Source organism: Anopheles merus, chromosome 3L (assembly GCF_017562075.2).
Source record: "Anopheles merus strain MAF chromosome 3L, AmerM5.1, whole genome shotgun sequence".
In the NCBI taxonomy this organism is placed as follows: domain Eukaryota; kingdom Metazoa; phylum Arthropoda; class Insecta; order Diptera; family Culicidae; genus Anopheles; species Anopheles merus.
Window position 1 is genome coordinate 36,704,466 of NC_054085.1, and position 16,858 is coordinate 36,721,323.

The 16,858-nt window shown below is 47.2% G+C and overlaps 3 protein-coding genes across 4 annotated transcripts in view; all 3 read left to right on the forward strand.

The window, feature by feature from the left end:
• Positions 1–253: 253 nt before the first annotated feature.
• LOC121599271 (uncharacterized protein C16orf52 homolog A) lies at positions 254–1,331 on the forward strand. Its single transcript, XM_041926960.1, has 3 exons — positions 254–494; positions 561–773; positions 840–1,331. Exons 1-3 carry the CDS (start codon positions 392–394, stop codon positions 1,025–1,027), a joined length of 504 nt encoding a protein of 167 aa, XP_041782894.1. The 5' UTR covers positions 254–391; the 3' UTR covers positions 1,028–1,331.
• Positions 1,332–1,478: 147 nt separating this feature from the next.
• LOC121599731 (glycosyltransferase 25 family member) lies at positions 1,479–4,255 on the forward strand. The gene is made up of 5 exons (XM_041927768.1): positions 1,479–1,986; positions 2,063–2,291; positions 2,360–2,892; positions 2,970–3,173; positions 3,240–4,255. The coding sequence occupies exons 1-5, from the start codon at positions 1,742–1,744 to the stop codon at positions 3,967–3,969; spliced, it is 1,941 nt and encodes a 646-aa protein (XP_041783702.1). The 5' UTR covers positions 1,479–1,741; the 3' UTR covers positions 3,970–4,255.
• A 376-nt stretch (positions 4,256–4,631) lies between these two features.
• LOC121599732 (ecdysone receptor) overlaps positions 4,632–16,858 on the forward strand; it is a 186,505-nt gene continuing 174,278 nt past the window's right edge. The window contains exon 1 of one of the 2 annotated variants that reach the window (XM_041927772.1): positions 4,632–4,805. The gene's annotated coding sequence lies outside the window, so the exon portion shown is untranslated. Of the gene's footprint in view, positions 4,806–5,540; positions 6,156–16,858 lie in introns of those variants that run through there. The other variant, XM_041927771.1, reaches the window with a different exon arrangement.

Here is a 16,858-nt window from a genome sequence, read left to right on the forward strand (position 1 = left end):
TGCCCGGGCTGAACTGTAAATGGTTCGTGAAAGGGTGTTGAAAACGAGCGTTTTTTTTTATTTTATTGATCTGGAATGCTGCTTTTTATGTTTTATGTGTTTTTTTCTATATTTGCGATGCTAGCAATTTATGTAATTTCGATGTAAAAATTGTATGCATCATTTAAAATAAAAACCAAACTAATCCCGCGGAACCCTACAACAGTTGCACAAGACAAGAAAAAAAACATTCGCATCTGTCATCCAAAACCCAAAACATAAACATTCTAATCTTGCAAGCAGTAACCTTTATTCCGCAAGCACAGGAAGAGGAGGGCAAACTATGTTTCTCTGAGTAGAGTTACCAGTATTGCAATAAACAGGACGTTTTTTTGTGAAATACACCCCTAAAATGGACAAGCTAACTACAATCAGCGCCGGGCTGTTTATGGCGGCGGATGTGTGTGCGATCGTTAGTTTGGCCATGCCCGATTGGATTGTGACCAGTGTTGGAGGTATACGAAGGGGGTTTGCAAAATAGGGAGGTCGACTGACTAATCTTTGTCCTTTCGCTTTGGCAGGTGAAACGCGGCTGGGATTGATGTGGACGTGCATGACACTGTACAACCGGCCGCAGGTTTGCTTCACACCGGAGCTGCAGCCGGAGTGGCTGATCGCGTTGATATGCATTTTCGTGGGTTGCATCTGCATTACCACCACCATCATACTGCTGGCGTCCAGCAACTGGGACCGTAATGTGATCCCTTATGCCCGGTGGGTCGGCTTTACTGCAAGTGAGTATATGGGCCGTTTGGTATTAAGGAACCCAACATCGAATTCTCACCGCATTCCCATTGCAGTGGTGCTGTTCTGTCTTGCGGCAGTCATATTTCCGCTCGGATTCCATGTGGACGAGATCGGTGGCCAACCGTACCATCTGCCCCATTCGCACCAGGTCGGCATATCGTACATCATGTTCGTGCTGGCCCTGTGGATCACGGTCATATCGGAGCTGTTTGCGGAGAAGGTGTGCCTGCCGCAGTTTTAAAGGCCCCATTCGCCCCGGAGCAGCTCCGGCGCACATATCGATGTATCTCAACTTTTATGCTGTATTAATATGTCACCCCCTCCCTCCACATTTACGCCCCAGTGCTGTAACGTTTCTGAACAATTGATGGTACTTCTTGCTTTCCTAGTGATGGAATTGAACAAACTAAAAAAACCAAAAGATACAAATTGTACTTTGCTGTAGCGATTAAGGATAGGTATTGGATTAAGAAATTAGTTAATAATTTCCATTATTTTATATTGGTGAGAAATAAATTTGCTGTGCAATATTTGTTTTTCCACATCCTACATCATTGGCGTTTTTATCTCGTTCTCTGTGTGCGTGTGTTTGGTTGCGTGCATTGGAAAAGGAAGGAAAACATAAACAAACCAGCATAAAACATCATCCCCTCGACGCGACAGCAGGCTATGCTCTGTGGGGGTACGGTTTGACATTTGCCGCACATTGTTCTGTTGCGTGTGTGTGTGTGTGTGTGTGTGTGTGTGTGTTGGTGTGTTTGCATGCTTGTGCGCTACGGTAAAGATCGGAACGGAAAACTCATCTGTTTCTCATCTGGCGAGCGGTGGCGACGGCGGAAGCGGAAGTTGATATGAGCCAGAAAAAGTAGTCGGTGTTGTAGCGAAAGGGCTAGTTTTGGTGTGCTTACTGTTAAGTTTTTGTATTAACTGCGTTAAAACACGCACAAACGCCAGCATGTGTTCTATAGTGTCGGTGCGATGCAGCAGCGGTGGCGCATTTGCGGGGCTAGCGATGATGACGATGATGCTGGCACTACTGCTGACGACGACAATCGTTAGCGGCGACAATCAGATAGAGCTTACGGAGCAACTTCCAACCGTAATGGTGGCAGTGCTGGTGCGCAACAAAGCGCACACGCTGCCGTACTTCTTCTCGTACTTGGAGGATCTCGACTATCCCAAAGATCGGATGTCATTGTGGTAAGCGTTAATGACTAATCTACCTCGGTGAGGGTTCTTGAAACGCTATAAAACGTTCTTGTTTTTCTTTTGGCAGGATCCGTTCGGATCATAATGAAGATCGCAGCATTGAGATTACCAAAGCATGGCTAAAGCGAACGTCCTCGCTGTACCATAGTGTGGATTTCAAATACCGCAGCGAGCGAGGAAAGCGCGAAAGTGAGAAAACCAGCACACACTGGAATGAGGAACGGTTTAGCGATGTGATTCGCTTGAAGCAGGATGCTCTACAGGCCGCAAGAATGATGTGGGCCGACTATATCTTCGTGAGTTGATGGCAAACAACTCAATCTAATGGGGTAATAATGTTGTGATTTCGATGTCTTCTCAACAGTTCATCGATGCCGATGTGTTCCTAACAAACAGCAATACGCTGGGCAAGCTGATCGACCGGAAGCTGCCGATCGTGGCTCCCATGCTCGTGTCCGATGGACTGTACTCGAACTTTTGGTGCGGCATGACGTCAGACTACTACTACCAGCGGACGGATGATTACAAAAAGATACTCAACTACGACCAGATCGGCCAGTGGCCGGTGCCGATGGTGCATACGGCCGTGCTGGTTAGCCTTAACATTGCCCAAACGCGTCAGCTAACGTTTGAGCGGAAAAACCTCCCGGCCGGGCGGTACGATGGGCCGGTGGATGATATCATCATATTTGCCATGTCGGCAAACTACTCAGGAATTCCGATGTATGTGTGCAATGAGCTGCTTTACGGGTACATCATGGTGCCGCTGGAGGCGGGTGAAACAGTGCCGGGCAAAGATTTGGAACAGTTGACCAACGTGCTCAGCTACATCGTGAATGAGTATGGGGCGCTGTCGTTGAAGCAGGATTTAAGCCGATTCGTTGCGGATGTTCCAAAGTAAGCCGGAGACCTTTCTTTGCTGGAGTGTTTCTACATAAATCATTGATTTTGTTTCTTTCTTTGTATTACCTCAGAGACAAGCTGTCCCTCTCCCACATCTACATGATCAATCTGGAGCGGCGCACGGAGCGACGTACGAAAATGTTGAAGCACTTCGATCTGCTCGGCCTGGACGTGGAACACTTCCCCGCCGTCGATGGAAAGCAGCTGAGCGATAAGAAAGTGTACGATATGGGCATCCGCTTTCTGCCCGGTTATGCCGATCCCTTCCACAAGCGGTATGTAGCTTTTTGTTGCCATTTTTTGCTTTGTTTACTGGAGAATTTTTTCCCCTCTTCTTCCAGCCCGATGACGATGGGAGAGATCGGTTGCTTCCTGAGCCACTACAACATCTGGGAGCGTATGGTACGGCTCAACCAGCAGGAAGTGCTCGTGCTGGAGGATGACATCCGGTTCGAGCCATTTTTTCGCCGCCGGGCGTACGGGGTGCTGGCCGATGCACGTCGCATCGGTGGCTGGGATTTGATCTACTTCGGGCGGAAGCGACTCCAGGAGGAGGACGAAAAGTGGATCGATGGATCGGAGTACCTGGTGAAGGCGGGCTACTCGTACTGGACGCTCGGGTACGTGATCACGCTGGAGGGCGCGAAGAAGCTGCTGCGCGAGCAACCGCTCAGCAAGCTGCTGCCGGTGGACGAGTATTTGCCGATCATGTTCGATAACCATCCGAACGATAGCTGGACGAGCCATTTCCGTGACCGGACGCTGAGTGCCTGGAGTGCGGCACCGTTGCTGCTGTACCCTACGCACTACACCGGGGACGAGGGGTACATCTCCGACACGGAGGACTCGCTGCGGATCGATGGAACACTGCCGGCTGTTGGTGGGCCAAGCAAGGGTAGCTCGGGAATGGTTAGCAATGATACGCGGGACGGTGGGCAGGGTCAGGCCAGTCAGGAACCAAAGAAGGGGGACAAGGAACAGCTGCCGAATGCGCCGGCCTTGCTGAGCGAGTCGGGCATTGGGCAGGGAGAGCATGATTTGGAGACGAAAAACAGGCGCAGTGAACTTTAGCGTTCAAGAGGGGAAAAATGCGCACAAAAGCGCACGGTGAAGGATCTGATGAAGGACAGTGGGAATGTCCTGTAGCATCTATACCAAAAAAAAAAAAACGAACTTTGAATCAACCCGTAGAGGAATCGAATTGCGATAATATTAATGTGCCTTATATCGATATTAGTAGGTAAAACCAGCAGAGGGAGACCACTTTGAAACTAGCCACAACACAAGCCATAACGTATCAGTTTTCCTTTTAGATGGAATTGTTTCTGAATACAATAAACAGTTAGTTGTAACAACACGTGTAATCTGTAACCCTGTTCTGTTTTTAAAGACTTTATTTTCAAAGAAACCATGCTCTTAAGGGCCTCCGACGGGTCGAGTTTCAAGTGGAGAAAAAAAGTCAAAGATCGTCCTAGATGCACATGAAATGATACAATTTCAGAAAAAAAATCCATTTTAAAAGATGCATTGGAATTACATTACTCAAAATAACAAAATTATAATAATTTGTACAAAACGGAAACTTATTTGGAAACGCTTCGCTATACGGAGTTTGACACCACTGCGCGCTCAGAACGGGTCGTGTATTTTGTCGTGCTGCATGCGTGTGTGTGTGTGTGTGCGAGCGCTCTCTGGTGAGGTTCACTTTTCACTCTGCCTGCGCTGTCAAAACATTCCATTCGTGTTGGTGGAACCGCGTACGACGGGAGCTGCGTTAAATTGTTTTGAACGCTCGTCTGTGTGTTTGTGCGCCTCGTGTTCGATTGTTTGTGCGCGGTTGTGTGTTCCTGTTTGTGTGTGTGTGTGCAGTGTACGTGTGCACCTCGACCCGGTGTAGTGTGTTTTGGGTAATAGAAATACATTCGGAAAAAGGGTCCTTTCCCTTCCCTCATCTCTTGTACCGAGCTCAGCTTCATCTAGAATGTGTCGTCGTTTGTGTCTCGCGCTACAGACGAGCAGGAGCAGCAAAAAAAAAAACGCGATTGTGAATGGCCAATCGCGTAACCCTCGAGCAAGTGTGCACGTGTGTGTGCGTGTAGAAAGAAGATGTTTTTTTGCTTCGGTGGTGCGTTTTACTTTCTTCCTGCGTAGCAAGCAGAGATTTTTTAAAAGGCAGCCAAAAGAAAAGGGATGGCAGAACTGTCAAGCAGCACGGCGTAACAACAAACCGTAATGTCAAATCAGTATTTACACCTCCCTCACACCCCCTGCGCGCGCGTGTGTGTATGTGCGCGCAGCATACCACTTCGTTTTCGGTCCCGCCTCCTCTGCCGCCACCGTTCTCGCGAGGAAGTGCGCGATTGAATGCGCTTTAAAACAGCATAAAAACATCCCGAGCAGCATAAAACGGGCAGCAGTGTGTGTGTGTGTGTGTGTAGGTGTGTTTGGGTTATGCTTTCGAAGTGCGGTCAGTGCACAATCAGATCGAAGCAAGCGGTCACCATTCTCGGTGAAAGTCCGTGTGTCGTCCGCGAACCTTCTAATCGGTGTCGTGAAAACAAAACCAATCCTCCACAATCTGGCGGCGGGGGACATCGTTGTATCAAATTGGTGTGGAAAAAGATAGTAACTGTGTGTGTGTGTGTGTGTGTGTGTGTGTGTGTGGGTGCGTGTGTTTTTCTCGCCATTTCCCGACTGATAACGCGCGCGTGCTGCGGTACGATGTTTACGTGCGTTCCTTCTGGGAGGGCGGAAAAGGGGGTGTACGGTGCGTGAAATTATGTGACAAAAGCAAAACGCGTTTGCTTTGTGGGTAGCTAGCTTGGATGTACAGAATTGATTAAATTACAATCGGAAAGGAAATAAAAAGGCCGATTGTGTGTCAGCACCTTTTTGGGTTTGGAAGAAAGAGAGCGAGAGAGCACGAGAGGTGTAGGGTGTGGGTTTCCATGGCAATAGTCTTCCGTCGCCTCAGTGCGTGCGTGTACAAGACGGTTCGCTTCCGGTTTTTGGGGAGGGTATGGAAATTTCGTGAACGTGTATCCCTTTCTTCGTTATTCCCGTGACGAAATGACGCTCCCTTTGGGTGGGAGGGAGAAGACCGTCTAGAATGTTCCGAAAAAAGGTGTGTTGTAATGGTTGAGAGGGTTGAGCACAGGAAGGAGATGCGGCAATTGAACGAAGTATAGGGGAAGGGATGTGTTTCTAGGAGAGGAAGAAATTAGGTTCAAACGGAAGGATTCGCCGTTCAATTTAAGGTAAGTTTTGTATGTTTAGATTTCTCATTTATTTGCTTAAACACCTTCTTGAGAATATATTCGTTCTATCCTGAAACCCTCCAGGAAGTGGTCAGTCCAGTAAAGTGGACATTCTATTTTTAAGACTAATAGCCACCACCCCCCCAGCTAAACCCAAATTGTAAACAAACCCGTTCATATCTTGGGCTAGCCTTCAAACGTACCACGCCTCTCAGTAGTATCGCCCTTTCATCGCTCCAGCTTCGTCGGAAGAACCGCGTGCGATAAGCGATAGGCAATAATTCGATAATGATGTAAACAAAGCGCGCGCTTCCTCATGCGCGTTTGCTCGTGCACGTGAGAGGAAGAATCCCCCCCCAATACCGGGAAGGGGGGCTCAACCCGATGTGGATTGATTAGATAATGGACAGCGCACAGCCGCGAGCCACGAGCCGGTTTGTTCTGTCCGGTAAGAACCGGTTGCCGTTTTGGAGAGGGAGGTGCTTTAAATCGTACAAATTGTGGGATTTCAATGCAATAAAGTGTATTTAAAATTTAAAAAATCATTCTTATCATTAGTTAGAATTATTTTCGATATTTTTGATGCCATTATTTGAGTCACGACGTGTGACCGTTTGCAATGCGTGTGTGTACTATTTCTAATGACGCAATTACACTCACTCACTTTCACACCCTGTGCCGTGTGCCCTTTTTGCTTCCCCTTGGGCCTGCAGGGCTTTGCAATGCACCAAGCGGGCGGGTGGGGGGTCATTATTGCTCAGGAGAAATGCATCTGTAGTTGCGTTTTGGGGACTCGCGCCGGCGCAGCTTTCAATTACCGTTCCGAAATTCCTCTTCCCATCGGGATAGCACGGCGACGGATCAAAGCAGGCCGAAAGAGCTTGTGAGAGAAAGAGAGACGGGCTGTGGTTGCATTTCCCGAGTTTTCTATTTTCATCCCGGAAAGGCAATGAACTTGAATCCTGTCCGGCTCCACCGAGCACCGATGGCATCATCGATTTGTGTGACGACCTCGACGGCACACATACACACACACACACACACACGCAGAGTCACAGGTCTGTTTCCGGTGGTGCATTCCTTTACTTGGCTGGGAGGAAAACTGTGGAAGAGAAGGTGGAGGAAACCGATTGTGCTATCTAACGCGAACGGTGAGAATGCATTATGATTCTGCAGTATGTAAGCGAATCATTATGAAATGCTTCATTCGATTGCGATTGTGTGGGTGTGTGCGTTAGTGACTCTCTCTCGCTCTCTCTCTCTCTCTCTCTCTCTCTCTCTCTCTCTCTCTCTCTCTCTCTCTCTTTTACTATCTCTATGTGTAGGTGAGTCCAGTGTAACGCGCGGTTGCATTATTGAAAACGCGCAGTTGCAGTTATGGGGCGTATGATGCAAACAGCAATCACACACATACATACACACACACTCACATAAAAAATCACTTTCAATTTCCTGCTTTCATCGCGCCCATAGCACTGGCAAGGGTTGCCTTCTAGCCCTTTTTTGTTGGTGCAAAAAAGAAAACGATATGCATCCTTGTCAAGCTTAAAGGAGTAAAGCAGAGCGCTAAAACCATTTTGATTGTTTTTTTTTTTTGCATATGCTTTTGCTTTCGCGCAGATCAAAATCTCAGCATTATGTACAGCGACATTCTTATCGTTTTGTCTAAATAGGTACAAGAAAGGCTCTTTCTATGAAACATAAATCTCCCCCCATCGTGTATTCTTCCTTCGGGGAGGAAAGCATTTCCCCGGTTGCAGATCGTTGTCCTTCCCGGGAGCCTCCCAAAAGTTCGTTGCTTTCCGCATTGTTTCGCTCCTTCGCTCCCGCGCTATGTACACATGATGGATCCCAACATACTGTGCTGTGCCGTTTTTGTTTTTCCTCTTTCGGGCACATTGGGTTGCATTGCATCACCACGCCCTGAACCGGCTTCGAAGGGGGATCGATCGATGACATTTGCCTACGGTGCCTGACCTAGGGCAATGCCTCACGCAAGTTCATTTTTGCAAAAAAAAAAAAAACTGGCGAGATCATTGAACATACACGGTGATGGTGGAGGAACGGGGAAAGGGAAAGCGGGCAAGCAGTTGTCGGAATTTTTGGGTCCACTCGGGAGCCAAAAGATGTTGTTTTGGAGTACACTTTGGGAAAAGAGGATGCAGTTCATTGGGTTTTTTTGGGGATAATTTGTTGGTTCGTGTTACTGTGAAGCCGTTAAGATTTCTTCGAACCGACATTCGATTATCTCAGCAGGGATAAGCTACTCATGGTCATCCACAACAACACGGGTTGTTCGTTAACCCCCTGGGTGGAGAACCTCCCAAATTGCAACATTAACCTTCCAGCGAAAATTCCCTTGTAATACCCGCAAGCCCCATGCTCCTTGGGCTCGTTGGGCTGTGTGCGCGCTGTTATTATATAAAAACAAAAGCATGCTCCCCCCAAAAAAGGACAAAAAAGATTGTCCCAGCTTAGGTCACGTTTATAGCAGCACCAGAATGAACTTTCCCTCCTCGTGTTTGTGTGGCTCTTTCGCTCTCGGCGGTTGCTCGCTTTGTCGTCTCACCTGCTGTGTGGCGGCGGTTTTGGTGGAATTTTGCAGTGGAATGTCCTTGCGCATTTCATTGCACCAGAATGCCGCTCCCGATGGTGTGAAAATGAGTGCGAAAGAGTGAGTGAGACAGAGAGAGAGAGAGAGAGAGAGAGAGTATCCTCCGTCGTCGCAAGGTCGCTTGTGGCCCTCCGGCCCCGCTCACGTGCAGCTTTTACCGGGTGCAGCCAGGTTACGCTGGATACGCTGACCCGACTGTTGACCCCATTACGGATGCCAGAGCAGAGTGTGGATGCCTTCAAATGAAGTTAGTATCGATTTTGGGCAGGTTGCGCGGTACGGATTGTTAGAATTTTTATTAACAAAATCAACAACACAGCGAGCGAGGAAGCTCCTCCCGCGCAAGTTTAAACATAACTTGTTACTCGGGGTTAGCGAAGTGTTTCGCAATGGTATAATGCCGGTTCATCTTAACATCAAACGGCGCTGGTTTTGCCATGTTTGAGCGTACGTTGCCATTGCGACGACCAGAAGGATTGAGTACATAATGCCGAACCTACGACAACTACGGATGCGATGAAATCGATCCAAAGCGTGGGTTGCTTATCGTTATCTTGTACGTAAAGAAGAAAAATCATGAAGCACGCTAACTTTTCAATGCAAATATTGCCTTTGAAGGTTGTTTTAGAAACACTTTTCAAACACATTTCTGATGGAGCCACCTGGTGAGGCGTAAACTTCCTTATCGTTCATGCTAGGTGTCTGTGGCAGTATGCAGGCAGGCTGATACGTGCGTCATCGTTGTGCATCGGGTACAGTACATAGCGAGGAGCGTTATGTAGTCTTTGAACACTTTCGAGGTCATGCATGGCGTTGCCTAAATCGGATTTCAAACACAGTATGAGAGAGAGAGAGACTGAGAACGTCGATGCATTTTCGTAGTATACATACCGGAGTGGCAAGTGGACGTTGCTTGTAGCCGGCAAGGAAGAAACTACTGCTGCAATCAGTGCGCTTTCTACATTTTACTCCCCACTCCCCGTAGGTAGTGAGACTATGTGAAGTTTAGCAAGATATGTGTGTACTCTATTCCTTCAGCAGAGGTCAAAGACGCGTACGGGTAATATTATTTATCCATTCGTTCACACTGTGTGCCCGCTTGTAATGACGTTAAACAGTAATGTTACATTAGCGCTTCATAAAAAAAGGAAGCTAATCTTATCAAGCTGCTGCTCTTTCGTCCAAAGTAGAGTGGAGTGATTATCGTGAGAGTGAGAGAAAAAAAAACACTTATAAAGGATCGTAAACAAATACTGGCAAATGAAGTCCCTAGCTCGTGGGGTTCTTGGAACAACAGCAACCATTTGGATGCAACTAAGAAGGGGGTTGGAAGAAGCATCGTAAAGCGGCCAAATGAAGCTGAAACAAGGAACCCCGAAAAGTGCTAAATGGAGCAAAGGAATGTACACCGGAATGCAGGCGGTGTGTGGTGTGAACCAAACAAAAAATAATGTGTAATAATAATTCGCCATTCTGGCAAACCGCTCTGAACAAGCGTACAAGCTGCAGAGAAGCGAAGGAACGATAAACAATATAAATGCTAAAAATGGATCGAAATGAATGTTGGCGTAGGTCGGGCATGGCGGCGCGATCGTAGTGTGTTGCCCTCCACGATTCGTCCCGTTTCTTTTACCGCATCGTTGCTGGCTGCCGGTCCGATAGGTTCAATTTTGTACGTCTCGCGCGTGCCTTTCCTGCATATCCTTTGCGTTACTTTCGGTGTTCTAGGTATAATAGTTTATGTGTGGTCAGGTTGGTTGGCCGCGCGGTTCATCTATGTCTATGCACGGTGCTGTTTTTGATTTAATAAGGCGATTTTAGAAGTATAAATTGGGTAAAGAATATACTGGAAAGAAACGGGACTATAAAAAGAAGTATGGCAGTTTTGTTTGTAATATTAGTACGCGTTTAAAGACCATTGATTAAATTCTTCGCAGATTGTTGCTTAAAAGGCGCTAATAATGTAGTAAATGATGAGCGCCTCCATGGTGACGTTGTCAAGCGCTCGGTCGTCTGCGCAAAAGGTCGTGAGTTCAACTCCGCAACGAAGTTACAGATTGCATCTTCTTCCAAAGCATCCTCGGATCATAGAAAGTCCAATATCCTTGCATACGTTACTAAGTCAATTTCTGTGCAGTAAAAGAAAAGCTGATTTTGTAGTTCTTGATTTAGATCATAAACAAGACTTTAGTTGTTCACCCAAGTTCTCAAATCGTTCAACCATATTTATTGTGAATTGTTTCAATTTAGCTCTTACTTTCCGTAAAACGCTTAATCTAAATGAATTCGCACCATTGTGAATATGTCCTTCGCAAGCTCTTAACATCTTTTCTACCGTGGCTGTGATAGTTAGCTTCACACAAACTTTCATCCACGCAAAAAAGGGTCAGCATATCTCGTTTGGACGGCAAAGAACTTTGCTGTTATTCTAGTAAAGTGCTTTTCCAGGTTTCATTTTCGTTGCTAGCGAGCTTCGCCCTCAGGGCCAAGGCAGCTCTGGCGGGCTGTGTAGTTGTTATATAAAGTAACAACAACACACCACGTAATATTGTTCACTCCGCTTGTATCATATCCGAAAGTGGCGTAATCTGGTGCTCTGGCGGCCGGTGTTGTGTGTGTACGGGGTTTGGAGCATGATAAATGGTTGGCATCTTATTTTGACGCATGATTGCTAGTCAGATCTCTCTTTGTTGGCGGTTGTGCCGTCATTGGTGAAGGACGAAAAAGCTTCTGGCATCGCTCAACAACGCGCCTCCCCCCACGAGTGGCTGGGCGGTTTGAACTCTGAAGGGGTTGTTTGTTATGATGGTTGAACTTATTGTGTTGAAGGATCCCGCGTCTTGATGGATGTTTGCTACGAATAAAGAACAGGTTTGGGGTGAGAGTTCGTATTTGAAACATTAATGGGGAGCATTGGTGAAAAAATAAGAGCAAAACGTATCCTTTTTAAATTACAAAGTAGACTCAATTGTCTATTTGTATTCATTGCTTGTGGAATGTTTATATTATGTTTGGTGACGTAGAAAGCTCCTCGTATTGGTACTCACCTCCATTTACCATCGTCTGATATTCAAACGTCCTTGACCCCTTACGTTCGGTCCACGGAAATAGCTTCGGGTGCACACCGGCTTGCCTCGAGACAAATCCTTGCATCCTTGACGAGAGCGTAATGATTGTCTCGTGTGGTTGAGTTGGGAGCAGCCAGAAGACCAGTAACGCAAGCATAGAGGAAGATGATGTAGCTGATGGGGAGAGGTGGATTTTGTTTTTATTTCTCCGCGCGGGCGGAGATGGAGAACGGTTCTCAGAACGTTTCCAAACCCGTCACAACACAGCGCCCAGTCGGAACTCATGCTCCGGCAAGGATAGAAGCACTCTCCGTCGTCCTTGGCACAGTGGCGAACCGAAGCGCTTACACTCGGCTCGATTCGTCTTCATTAGATCGCATTCTGGTGCAGGACACACAGGTGCAGGTGAGTTCCACGGTGCCGAACGGCGGAATCTGCGGCCTATAAGAACTCTTCGGCAGAAAAGCTTTCGCTCGAGCTTTCGCACGCGCCAAGGAAGTTGGAGCAAAAGTGAAGGCTGTCGTTCTCGCATTTCGGTGTGATTGTAAAGACTTTTCGATTTCTACCGTAACAACCGCTTGAGCAACAAAAGGACCTGTACGATGGGAGAAATTGAGCTTGCTTCTTTTATTTGGCCAGTAAGCTTTTCCGAAATTCACTTCCTTTCGTTTTTTAACAACCACTCTCTTCCATCACCCCATCCCACCCGCCTCGGCAAAGGAGTGGCAGAGTTAGTTCGGGGTTTCTATTTGCCGGAACTCGGGAAGGAAGTACGGCGCAGCTGCTGCTGTTATTATTGTTATTAAGGATTGCTTTGTCTGGCCCAAGACGTCCTTGACTAGAGGTCGCAGGTTCATTGGACCAATTCGGCCGCAGACGGCTGGGCGATTTTTTTTGCTTTCCACTCTCGGCACTCTCCTGCTGCCAACATCCGGCCTCTCTCGCGGGTGTTTGTCACTGCCGTGCCGAGCCGTGCCGAGCTTCCGCAAAATCTTCTTCCTGATTCGTCTGGGCGGCCGTGTTGTTGGTAGTCGTGGCCGGTTCTGTTCGATTTTGGGTGGCTGATGATATTTTTATTACCGTGCCGTGCGAATGGGCCCAATTTGTGAGTGTGTGGGATATTTTTGATGCGTGTCGCTGCAACGCGGTATGAATTGAAAAGAGTTAATTTTCTACGCAAGTTCGCAACTTTAGCGTGTGAAATTAAATGTATTGAAAGGGCGAAACTTGTGTCAAAGTTAATTATGCTCCAAGGATAATGTAAATAGCTCTTAGAAAAGGAAATAATACTCCCTCGCAACAGATAATTTATGCAGAAATTTCGACACCTGTTTTGCGGAACACAAAACAGCAGACAGAAGAATGCTATCGGAGAACTTTTTCATGCTTGCAACACCATTTTTGGCGCTTCTGTCATTCTACGGCCGGCTCCATCTTCCCTTGCGACACCGAGAATCCTTACCGTTTACCGTACTTGGTCCTTGGGGGTAAAGAATGTCGGTGTGTGTGTGTGTGTGCTTAGGTTTTTTTTTGCGAGCATCGAAGGGCAACGGCCTGTCTGCCGAGTTGTCGTCATTCGCAGTTTAAAAGGATAACCATCACAATGGGGCAGAGAGAGAGAGAGAACACGAGAGAGAGAATGCGTGAGATGCGAAACCGTCTTTTGGTGGTGGAGTAGTCGACCATAAGCCTGTCTGGAATTTGATTGGGCTTTCGAGAACGGAAGGCAAAGGCGCTCGACGGCGGTTCTGTCTCTGGCCCGTTTCGTCTACTCTGTCGTTGTCTCGTCGGGCGGCGGTTGGAATTTGTTGGCGGATCGAATTACTTTAACCAATCTTCCAGCACCCTCATCAATAGAGAGAAAGAGCGAGAGCGTGCATTTTTTGTGTGGTTTAAACTTGCACCTTCGTTAAATGTTTATCTCTGATGAGTGCGATTAATCATACTCGGTTGCCTGAATGGAATATCATTAAACAGGATTGTTTGTGACATTATTGTTTTTTGCGTATTGTGTTTCAGTTTAATTTGATTATTTATACTTGAACATAAATCCATAACTGAGAAATTGAACAGTGCAATCCATTGCAAAAAACACTTTCCACCAACAGATAATTCACTCCTGCGCAAAGTCAAAGTCCTTCAAAATCGGACCGCCGCAAAGCAGCGAAGGACAACCCCTGTTGGCATCATTAGCAGGGCTTCCGGTCCCTATTGTCGATTGGATTTATGTGTCGAAGGATCAGCGCACGGCGATGTGTCCTCTATTATCACTTTGTGCAGCTACTTAGCAAAACCGTTGTGTGCTCCTGGTCCATTTCCCATTTTGCAGCGCGATTCCTGGCACCATCGTGCTGGAAATATCGCCACTGATCCCGATGGTAATCAGTGCACAATAAATGGAACACACCATCCCGCGCAAACTTACAACACTGGCTGCGTGCGCGCGGCGACGGTCCTGTTCATTCGAATGGGAACAAAGTGCAGCCAGTCGTGGAAAATGGAACCGACGTTTGGGCAGCAGAGAGAGAAAGGATCAGCAGTGGACGGGGATGGCTTAAACTTTGATGATATTTTATGGACACAGCGCGCACTGCTGGACACGGGAGGGGCAAACGGCGAAGTGCATCGAAAAGGGCAATGTTAACGACTAGTTAGCTAACAGGAACAAGGCTAATGGTTTGGTTTGGTGCTAGAATGGGGAAAGTTTTGTGTCAAAGTAGTGTTTTTACGCCCTCCTTCTGCTGTTTGTTTGTCGTGCGGATTGGTGAAGTGCGTCCCACGGGCCGCAACACATCGATAGGAACGTCAAGGACGAATTTGACAGTGGATTGCATTGCGTTTGAGGAAGAAAACAGGAGAGAGTGAGCGACAGGCTGCTCTGAATGCATACCGATGTAAGTTGTAACTTGTTAATTTGAGATCGAGATTGAGATCGGGAAAGTTTAGTGTGTGAACTGGATTGTCATCCTTCTTCTTGGCAGGACAATGAGTAGAATGTTAGTGACATTAGTGCATCCTTCCAGCTGTCATTTCGCCTACAGTTTGATGGATAACTGCTAATTGAGTCTGTGAATGGTGTGTGACAGCTGTAGTTCCGGAGCTGCGATGAGATAAGGCGATTACCAGCAACATAATGGAATGTAGATTACATTTACCATAAAGTCACGACACACAGTTAACGCGCAAGCGGTTTGCATTGGAGCACGTACGGAAAGTTTACTTTAAAGCGGTTATAAAATATCCTCAACTACTTCTCCCTGTATCGACACACAAAGACGCCGCCCCGAGCAATGATGGACCGTGGACGTCCTTGGGTGCACTTCTTGGGGCTATCGTCGTAACTGTTCGATGCAGTTTCGTGATAGCTGCGTCGCTGTGTGTTGTTCTCTGTGTGTGTGTGTGTGTGTTTTTAGTGCTGCACCACACTCCATCTCGGCTGCAATAGCCCTCCCACGGTGTGCGGTGTGCTGGTTGTATTTAAACAAAACAACAAAAAAGGACTCCTACGGGTAGTGTGAGCAGTTATACGTTGTAACAAAAACGGAACAACCACGCCAAAACCGTGGTGTTTGTAGCGTCACGGTCGGTCGGTGGAAATGTCCTAACCTTGGCCAGGACGTGGCGTTTCGTTTCGCACAATCTAGGACACCGGTGCAGCCCACAGCTCGCAGAGGGTGCGCCCAATGTGACCTATTTGTCATGCGGTTTTTTCGTAGCTGGGGGAAGGTTGTCGGTAGAGAAGTTGGGATGGAGGAATTGCACATCCTGCAGTGCGCTACTCACTGTCACAAAGTGCATCGCTGACATGGGTGGTGCGGAGGAGCGGACTGTCCGCGAGTCCGATAGAGGACGTTTTTCGTGAACAGCGAGATGATTCTTTGTTGACGAAAGGAGTATTGGAATGGTTATGAATATGAAAGGGTTACTTCATGTAGTTGGTTTTTGATGTCTGACATAGTTTCGGGTAATGGTTAGAAGCATTCTTCGATTTATTCTTGCAAACATAAGCATTACGTTCATTAAAATTGGAGCTTATTATGAATTAAATGTGCTTGATGTCTCTCCACATTTATTCCTGGTAAGATATTCATGTAGATTTTCAAATTGTTTCTAATAGTCATCGTGCAAAACGGCTTGCCCTATATCTGTATCAATTCTGGGTAGGATATCATTTCTAATCCATTTCTCGTGCAGTTGTACCCCTAATTAGTTTCAATATGCAAAATTTATGAGGAAAATTCACTAAAGTCTCTCTGCAACACTCTGCACTCCCAAATCACGTTGATAAAGCTAACGACAAAAGTTTCCACTTCTCTCAAGCGTTGCTGCTACTGGTGCCCATTGCATTGCCCTGTTGCATGCGAAATAAAGACTGTGAAATCAAATCGTTAACGGGCTACGGGGAAGAAGTAGAAGCTCGTAACCCCCCCCCCCCACTTCGGTCCAACTAATGAACCGACACGGCCACCCATCGGGATGCGGACGCTCTAAAACCCTGAAGTGTAAAATCTCATCCTTGACTTCTCGACACGGCAGCGGAATTGGAGGACGACACACTACGAATGCACGAGCAAGTGCAAGCAGATCTCATCTCTCCACCCTCTATTTGCAGCTGGGAAAAAGGGCAAACAGAAGCGAATGCCTGCACGGACCCCCCCCCCTCTGAATTCTCCTCTTTTTCCTTTAAAATCATTATTTCTACCCAAGCAAAAGATGCACACATAAAGCTCCTAATTTATTGCACCGGTTTGGCCCTTTTTTGCGGGCGGTTCATTTTCCAATCCGGTTCGGAATGTGGCCGTGTGTGAATCACCTCGGCGGAAGTGGGTGGAAGGAGTGCATCAAAAAACGCTACTGTGTGTTTTTTTTATGAGGGAAGAACATGGTCGGTTCGTGTTTAGCCAGAGTTGTAATGTGTGCAGTGCCGTGCCCCGGTGGGAGTTAAGAAGTCGTGAAGGTACATGCTCCTAGCTATTGTTGAAGCTTTGTTTTCTCTCCCCTGATGGGGGTTGAGCCATATT

Coding starts and splice junctions, on each gene's coding strand:
- LOC121599731 (XM_041927768.1), top strand. CDS start 1,742: ATGTGTTCTATAGTGTCGGTGCGATGCAGCAGCGGTGGCGCATTTGCG. Junction 2,893..2,969: donor TTCGTTGCGGATGTTCCAAA/GTAAGCCGGAGA, acceptor GTATTACCTCAG/AGACAAGCTGTCCCTCTCCC. Junction 3,174..3,239: donor GCCGATCCCTTCCACAAGCG/GTATGTAGCTTT, acceptor CTCTTCTTCCAG/CCCGATGACGATGGGAGAGA.
- LOC121599271 (XM_041926960.1), top strand. CDS start 392: ATGGACAAGCTAACTACAATCAGCGCCGGGCTGTTTATGGCGGCGGAT. Junction 495..560: donor GATTGTGACCAGTGTTGGAG/GTATACGAAGGG, acceptor TCGCTTTGGCAG/GTGAAACGCGGCTGGGATTG. Junction 774..839: donor GTGGGTCGGCTTTACTGCAA/GTGAGTATATGG, acceptor TTCCCATTGCAG/TGGTGCTGTTCTGTCTTGCG.